General features: G+C 46.3%; 1 protein-coding gene across 1 annotated transcript; it reads left to right on the top strand.

Moving 5' to 3' along the window:
- Positions 1–85: 85 nt before the first annotated feature.
- Positions 86–3,255, top strand: fastkd5 (FAST kinase domains 5). The gene is made up of 2 exons (XM_020465978.2): positions 86–287; positions 748–3,255. The coding sequence occupies exon 2, from the start codon at positions 760–762 to the stop codon at positions 3,190–3,192; it is 2,433 nt and encodes an 810-aa protein (XP_020321567.1). The 5' UTR covers positions 86–287; positions 748–759; the 3' UTR covers positions 3,193–3,255.
- The last annotated feature ends 5,968 nt before the right edge of the window (positions 3,256–9,223 follow it).

Raw genomic sequence — 9,223 nt, forward strand, 5'->3', positions numbered from 1 at the left:
AATATATTGATTATTGATTGATTGCATGATTTCACATTCATTTGAGCAACTGCATAAGTAGGAAAACCCTGCCTTCCACATCTGCAACATTCATTTAATATATACTAGGAGAGCGGTCTAGTGCACAGCTACTTCGACAAAGAGTTCGCTTTCGCTGACGCTACTATTTTTGTACCCGCACAGCGCCGTAGGTCAGAGCTCATCAGCGACCTTACAGACAAGGATGTTTCTGAAATGTCATAAAAAATGATATATATTTTTCCTTGTGCAAGATATTGCTATTATCGGTGAGTTTGCTTTGTTTTATATATATGGCAAACTGCAACTGGCTAGTATTGTGGAATAAATTAGCTAGCTAATACAATTTATCATACTTAGCTAACGTTAGCTAGCAACTCATTCCAAAGTGGCTACCTGGTTAGTTAACATTAGCTACTGAAAACCTCAGGGGAGAGCTCGCCAGTCTACTGTACTGTGTTCTTCTTTGCCACCAATGTTATAGCTTACCCGGCGTTATCAATTATGTATATTAATATCCTAACGTTAGTTAGCTATAGGAAACCCAGCTAGCTAGCTATATCCTGAACAAGATTCCACATGGCCCTCGTATAGGCTGTTCTGTTAATATGGATGAAGTAGAAATGTCATCTTTATAATTGAAGCAGCATGCACATTACATTTTTAGGAACAATATATCTATAGTTAAACCAACAACCTAATAATTCCTGCACATTCTCTGCCTTTCAGCTTCTGAGGTGGATGTCTGTGGGATCATTATGCCATGTGGCTAGGCTACGCCATCTCTCCCTAGCCCTCCATAGGCAGTTCCTCAGAGCTCGGCATCTGCACAACGCTTATGGAGAACCTGAAACGGAAGGACTCGATGAGGAGGACGGGAGGGAAGGGGTACATCCCGGGGGCTACAGGTTACAGTACAACCCCTCCTCTTACTATCGGCCCCAGCATGACCCTGGAGCCTCCCTGAGCAGGTTGGAGATGGAGGAGCAGTGTCAGTCCACCGTCACCTCTGCCTTCAGGCAGCAGAGTAACCGCTACAGTGTCAGCTCCTCACGCCGCCTATCCAGCACCAAGAACACTCTGCTGGACCTGGCCTTCAACAGAGGCACTGGGGCTAAGGCAGAAAGGGCACCCCCCTACCGCACAGAACCCCTAACCCCAGACGTCAAAGGCGACCCCCGTGCCTTCCAGACATGCCGCCCAGAGTACTCAGCCATGACCCTTGACCTGTCCCAGCGGCCTGCCCCAGTCCATTCCAAGCAGGCCTTTTTCCTGCTGCACAAAGTAACCATCCTGAAGGGCAGCATGGAGCCTGTGGATGTAACCGGTTTCCTCACCAAGCTTAGTCACCTGCACCCTGACCAGACACCTTTAGTGAGGGGTGACACGCGTTTCATCATGCTGCTTCGCTACTCAGTGGAAAACCTGAGTCACTTCAGCCACGCCCAGCTACTGAAGGTGCTGAAGTCTTTTGTTTGGCTGGGCCTGCCCCCCACTCACAGCATGCTGGGGCTGTATGAGGCTGAGCTGGGCCGCAGGGCCGGGGAGATGGGCCTCCACCAGCTGCTGTTGGCCGCAGACCTGTGGCGCTGCCTGGGGAGGTCTGTGCCTCAGTACCTGCAGTGCCTGTATGACTGCGCCAGCCTGCACTTAGGCCAGGTAGGTGTCCCTGAGATAGTCCAGCTTCTGTATGTGATGGGGGAGGGCAGACACTGCCCCAAAGAGCTAGTTCACCCCTTAGAGCAGATACTGATGCGTCACCTGGACCAGCTGGAGCCAGAGGAGGTAGGTGCTGTGTGCCTGGGCCTGTTCAAGTCCCAGACAGCGCTCTCGGAAGGATCGGTGAACCGGCTGGTGGACAGGGCCCACTTGGTTGTGTATGAGATGAGTGACTTTGCCATGGTGAATGTGATGAAGTTGCTGCGTTTTAGCTACCTCGACCATCGGGCTTGGCTTGAGGTCATGGCGCATGAGGTGCCTCGCCGTGCCCCCAGCATGGGCGTCCAGGGTCTGATGCATGTGGCACTGGCCTGCTCGTCCCTGCATTACCGCAACGAACGCATCCTCCTGGCTGTTGCTGAGCGCCTGCCGTCGTTAGCGCCACACTGTCGGAGCAAAGACTCGGGCAAGCTCATATGGGCCTTTGGGACCCTAGGTGTCTTGCCCAGCCAGTGCCCTAACTTCTACCCCAGCCTCATTGAGGCCCTTCGGCAGAGAGCGGATGAGTTCCAGCGCTATCCTGAGCACCTCCTAACCGGCCTCCTCGGCCTGGCATTTATCTGTCAGCTCCCTGAGGACCTTGTGGCATTAGCTTTGAGCCCCGAGTTTGTTAGCCTAGCCACCAGGTCCAAACAGCTGGATCTGAAGAAAGACTTGTTCACGCTGGATGGGACGGTGGCGTTGGAACTGCCTCACTGGACTGGCCCGCGGCTGAGTAGAGAGCTGCGGGAGGAGACAACAGAGATTCTGTGGCGCTTTGCCCAGAAGGACGTGTGTCAGAAGGTTGAGGTCCTGGAGGCAGAGGCTGTGTTACGGGACCTTTTGGGTGGAGAGGAGTTTGTGAGCAAACGAATGATCCTGCCTCACACCCGCTCCATCGACCTGGAGGTGCATTTGAACCCTGTCGGACAGCCGCTACCTGTGACCTCAGTGCAGACATACCCCATTTCCTCCAAGGATTGGACAACTTCTTCTGGCTCTTCTACTCAGGGCTGGGAGAAGATCAACACAGGAGTCACTCTCACCGAGGACCTTTTGACTCAACTTACCAATGGCAGAAAGACCCCCCTTCCCCCAACCCAAGCTTCTCAGCTGCCCCTCCTCCGAAGGACAGAGCCGGATGAGGGAGGGGGGCTGTTCAGTGTTGGAGTCGACCTGACGGATGGGCTTGTGGGGACTCTGACCAAACGTAACAACCCAGGCCCACTCCCCAGGGACTCCCACAAAGCCTCCATAGCCCCCATCAGACTGGCCATCCAAGTGACGAACAGGAACCACTACTGCTACCGCTCTCCACAGCTGCTGGGGCTGCACGCCATGAAAAGGAGGCAGCTGAAGCTGACTGGATACCGAGTGGTGGAGCTGCCTCACCGTGAGTGGTTCCCTCTGCTGAGGCGAACCCACGCTGAGAAACTGGCCTATATGCACTGCAAGGTTTACGGCACCCTTGACTGACGTGTTCACATGTTGAAGGACTAGGTGGAGATAAACATTTTAGCTAACACCTATCCAGTGCTTTTAGATCTCTGAACACTGAAGTGGTAGAGGCTAGGAACCAAAATGAAACCAGGCCCAAGGCTTACCAGGACAGTTTTTTTTTTTTGTAAGCTTATGGGCAATCCTTGTTGAGAGGCTGTTGAATATAATGTCAGGTTTTTAACTTGTCAGCTCGGGGATTCGATCCAGCAACCTTTCGGTTACTGGCCCAACACTCTAACCACGAGGCTGCCTGCCACCCCTGATCAGTGTGAGAGGTGTCAAAAATAAATGTTATGACTGCAAGATTTTGAACAGCAGCCAAACATGACTTCTGCATGTTCTTCATGTGTGGGATGGGACATTTTTTGTTGCTAGGCCTAAGCTAAATGGTAAAAGAGGATCTATTAAGCGAACGTAATGTGTGAATACTTTGAATGTACAGTACATATCACTTCCCCACTGTTGACATGTTTGCAGTATTCCATTAAATGTTTGATGGTCCATTAAAAACCGCTTCAGAGAACTCATTTTAGTATCTTCTGTGTCATAACTCGGGGTGGTAGGCGACATACAGTACCTTCGGGAAGTATTCAGACCCCAGCTTTATTCTAAAATTGATTAAATTGTTTTTTCCCCCTCATTAATCTACAAACAATAGCCCATTTTTAAAAACAGTTTTTTATTAAAAGTAATAAACAAAATACATTACATTTACAGAAGTATTAAGACCCTATACTCAGTACTTTGTTTGATTGGGTTCAAGTCTGGTTTCTGGCTGGGCCACTCAAGGACATTCAAAGACTTGTCCCTAAGCTACCCCTGCATTGTCTTGGCTGTGTGCTTCGGGTCGTTGTCCTGTTGGAAGATGAACCTTCGCCCCAGTCTGAAGTTTAGCGCACTCTGGAGCAGGTTCATCAAGAACCTCTCTGTACTTTGCTCCGTTCATCTTTGCCTCGATTCTGACTAGTCGCCCAGTCACTGCCGCTGAAAAACAACCCCATAGCATGATGCCATCATCACCATGCTTCGCCGTAGGGATGGTGCTAGGTTTCCTCCAGATGTGACACTTTGCATTCAGGCCAAGAGTTCAATCTTGATTTCATCAGACTAAGAGATTACTTTTTCTAATTGTCAAAGTCCTTTTTAGGTGCCTTTTGGCAAACTCCAAGCGGGCTGTTGTGTATTTTACTGAGGAGTGGCTTCCGTCTGTCCACTCTACCATAAAGGCCTGATATGTGGAGTCCTGCAGAGATGGTTGTCCTTCTGGAAGGTTCTCCCATCTCCACAGATGAGCTTTGTCAGTGACCATCAGATTCTTGGTCACCTCCCTGACCAAGGCCCTTCTACCCCAATTGCTCAGTTTGGACCGGGTGGCCAGCTCTAGGAAGAGTCTTGGTGGTTCCGAACTTCTTCCATTTAAGAATGATGGATGACACTTTGTTCTTGTGGACCTTCAATGCTGCAGACATTTTTTGGTACCCTTTCCCAGATCTGTGCCTCGACACAATCCTGTCTCGGAGCTCTACTGACAATTCCTTTGACCTCATTGCTTGGTTTTTGCTCTGACATGCACTGTCAACTGTGGGACCTTAGATAGACAGGTGTGTGCCTTTCCAAATAATGTCCAATCAATTGAATTTACCACAGGTGGACTCCAAGTTGAAACATCTCAAGGATGATCAATGGAAACCGGCTGCACCTGAGCTCAATTTCGAGTCTCATAGCAAAGGGTCTGAATACTTTTTTTGTTTGTATAAATTTGCAAACATTTCTGAAAACTCCATAATGACAAAGCAAAAACAGGTTTTGTGTGTAGATTGCTGAGGATTTTTTAAAATCCATTTTAGAATAAGGCTGAAACATAACACAATGTGGAGGGTCAAGGGGTCTTATAACTTTCCGAAGGCACTGTAGCCTATCATTAGACTTTTTCCCCCTAGATTTTATGGGTTTATAAGCTTATAACCTTACGTTTTGTGCCATTTACCCCCAGTCCAGCTGTCTATACAGTATACATATCTGATTCATGTCTACCACATATGTGATTTGGCCTAAAATGTTCTATTATAATTCGCCAACCCCTAAATCCAGCAGTTTTTTTTCTCCCAGCTATGTATTTCTGCTTCACTATGCACATGCATTCATGTATTTCATTTAATTAAGAAAAGTTATGAGGTTCATGTTATTGAGTGGAGGCACATATGTGAAGGGTTTAAATTACCATTCGTTAATGTTAATCAGGAATTCAAAGTTGGATCTTAAATCTAAAGCCCATGTGCCCTTTTGTACGTGCAGCAAATTAAAATATTAAAATATTCTTGATTGACTGTTCATACACCTGGTTCTCCAGATTTGAGTTATTAGTGTGTGAGTTTGTTTGCGTGTGGGTGAGAGTAATCGAAGGCCAAGCGTACAAAATTAAGAACACTAAACGATAATCAGAGGTGTGGTGCAACTTCATGACCAGAATTGATACGCCTTTATTTATCCAGTTGTGTTCTTGAGGCAGGAAGTATAAAAAGGGACAGCATGTGTTATTTATAGGAGATCTTCTATTCGCTACATGTCAACAACTATACAAAAAAATTACACAAGGCATGGCATGAACAATTACCGTCAACGTGAAGGTTTTCACATTTGTCATAGCCATATTCTTCATTTCATGTGTTAATTTACAAAACACTAATGGCCCTTTTTAAAAGATGCTATTCTGTCAAGTAATAGGTTGTGCCAAATCTTACAAAAGTCTCAACGCATCACTGTACATTTGACTTATGTCTCTCTGAATGAGGTCGTTCGAGTGTGACAGTGTTTCAATGTTTTCTCAATAGACCAAAGACTTCACCTTACAATGTCAGCTGTTTCTCATAGAGAGCAGGGTCAATCATTCTCTGAGTCTTTTGATACTTGGTGACCAACTGTTCTCCATCATGTTTACTCGTTCTATGAAGTTCAAAGATTTTCAATGTCCCTTTGAAGGTGTCCTCGTAACACAACAGCATGCACCAACACAATAAAAGGGTCCGTGCCCTTAGTCCACGTTTGTGTAAGCCAGCGGACCCACTGACCTGACTGACCAACTGTGGTTAAACCGGGGTCATCTGTACAATGCAAGACTATGTTTGCATGCCGAGCTATAGCCTAGGCATTAGCTTTGGAGGCTAGAGCAAGTTGTCAGGTCTCAAGGAAAGGATACTCATCATGCGATCGTAGTTCACTGAACCACCTGTTACATAACCAGACCTTAATTGGTCTGACCTGGTCAGGGAAAAACTCTGGCCCTATGCCCAATAACTGGAAGGAATGGAGGAAGGTGAACATTTCTACACACCAATTTGGCCTGTCATGCTGGGTTTCTCAATTGGCATTGCATAGCCTCAACGTGACAGAAATTGTGAAATTTTGCCATTGCGAAAGCTGTTATTTGTCACTTTGGAATGTGGTCACTAGTGAATTGTTTAACATGCTTTTGTCTTGCACTTGTCTCTTTTGCTTTCTGTGATTTAAGAGATTCTTAAGTGTGTCTTATCCTTTATCCTGCCCGTGTCTGCGTGCCTCACTCCGTGTCTATCCTCCACGTCAATATACCCTTCCTTTTCAGGAGACGAAGCACGAGTCAGAACTGTCCTTGGAGAGGAAGTTGTGATGTTCTTTTCTCTCTATAGCCATATCCACTACGTCTTGTGTTTTTTCCTCATGGATTCAAGTATTGAAAATACATCTTTGCCAATATTGTTGCTTCAACCTACATACTGGAACTGAATAAATATCTGTCCTACCTTTGTATAAGCATTATACAGGATCAGCCATAGTAATACGGCACACTCTTGCTCAAGGGCACATTGACAGATTTTTCACCTTGTTGGCTCGGGTATTCGAACCAGCGACCTTTCGGGTTACTGGCCCAATGCTGTTTCTGCTAGGCTACCTCCCACCCTGTCATATGTCCGTCATGTGAATATTTGACATAGTATGTAGCTTATTTTTGAGGTATTGACATTAAGTGGGGATGTTAATGAGAATGTTCAGGAAAAAAAGTGACTGCAGTGCTATTTTTATTTTTTCACCTTTATTTAACTAGGTAGGCTAGTTGAGAACAAGTTCTCATTTACAACTGCGACCTGGCCAAGATAAAGCAAAACAGTGTGACACAAACAACAACACAGACTTACACATGGAATAACAAACATACGTCAATAATACAATAGAAAAAGTCTATATACAGTGTGTCGAATGAATAGGCCATAGTGGCTAAATAATTACAATATAGCAATTAAACACGAGTGATAAATGTGCAGAATATGAGTGTGCAAGTAGAGATACTGGGGTGCAAAGGAGCCAAATAAATAAAATAACAGTATGGGGATGAGGTAGTTGGTTGGGCTATTTACAGATGGGCTATGTACAGGTGCAGTGATCTGTGAGCTGCTCTGACAGCTGGTGCGTAAAGCTAGTGAGGGAGATACGAGTCTCCGGCATCAGTGATTTTTGCAGTTTGTTTCAGTCATTGGCAGCAGAGAACTGGAAGGAAAGGCTTCCGAAGGAGGAATGGGCTTTGGGGTGACCAGTAAAATATACCTGCTGGAGCGCTTGCTGCTTTGGTGACCAGTGAGCTGAGATGAGGCGGGACTTTACCTAGCAAAGACTTGTGACCTGGAGCCAGTGGGTTTGGCGACGAATATGAAGCGAGGAGCCAGCCAATGAGAACATACAGGTTGCAGTGGTGGGTAGTATATGGGGCTTTGGTGACAAAATGGATAGCACTGTGATAGACTGCATCCAATTTGCTGAGTAGAGTGTTGGAGGCTATTTTGTAAATGACCGCCGAAGTCAAGGATCGGTAGGATAGTCAGTTTTACGAGGGTATGTTTGGCAGTATGAGTGAAGGATGCTTTGTTGAGAAACAGCAAGCTGATTCTAGATTTAATTTTGGATTGGAGATGCTTAATGTGAGTCTGGAAGGAGAGTTGTATGGCATTGAAGCTCGTCTGGAGGTTTGTTAACACAGTGTCCAAAGAAGGGCCAGAAGTATACAGAATGGTGTCGTCTGCGTAGAGGTCACCAGCCGCAAGAGCGACATCATTGATCATATACAGAGAAAAGAGTCGGCCCAAGAATTGAACCCTGTGGCACACCCATAGAGACTGCCAGAGGTCCGTACAACAGGCCCTCCCATTTGACACACTGAACTCTGTCTGAGAAGTAGTTGGTGAACCAGGCGAGGCAGTCATTTGAGAAACCAAGGCTGTTGAGTCTGCCGATAAGAATGTGATGATTGTCAGAGTCGATAGCCTTGGCCAGGTCGATGAATACAGCTGCACAGTATTGTCTCTTATCGATGGCGATTATGATATCGTTTAGGACCTTGAGCGTGGCTGAGGTGCACCCATGCCCAGATTGGAAACCAGATTGCATAGCGGAGAAGGTACGGTGGGATTCGCAATGGTCGGTAATCTGTTTGTTAACTTGGCTTTCGATGACCTTAGAAAGGTAGGGTAGGATAGATATAGGTCTGTAGCAGTTTGGGTCTGGAGTGTCTCCCCCTTTTGAAGAGGCGGATCATTTTTTAAAGAGAGGGTCCAGATTGTCTAGCCCGACTGATTTGTAGGGGTCCAGATTTTGCAGCTCTTTCAGAACATCAGCTATCTGGATTTGGATTTATTCAATGTGAATTTTGTGTTAATCTATAAAACAGATTTACCAAGTGCTTACACTACCATGTACACGTTTGTCTGTTTAAGCTAGAGATATCTGGGTTATTTGAATAGGCTGCGTCTTCCACTGCATCTGCCGATGTTGGCCTTTTGCATCTGCAGTGGAAGGTGGCAGAGCTACAGCAGTTTATGTCAGACCATCCTGAAAATCGGTCTTCTCACGAAAACGTCTATAGAGTCCAAACAGTTTGGGCTACACACTAATATGACAATTTTAAAGATGAGACTCACGAACACGATGGTGTTCTCCATTTTGCTCTACGACCCCCACCACTGTCATGGGACTCGTCTGA

Source organism: Oncorhynchus kisutch, linkage group LG29, assembly GCF_002021735.2.
Source record: "Oncorhynchus kisutch isolate 150728-3 linkage group LG29, Okis_V2, whole genome shotgun sequence".
Classification (NCBI taxonomy): domain Eukaryota; kingdom Metazoa; phylum Chordata; class Actinopteri; order Salmoniformes; family Salmonidae; genus Oncorhynchus; species Oncorhynchus kisutch.

Excerpts from the sequence above, each read along its gene's own strand:
- fastkd5 (XM_020465978.2), top strand. The coding sequence starts at position 760 with ATGTCTGTGGGATCATTATGCCATGTGGCTAGGCTACGCCATCTCTCC.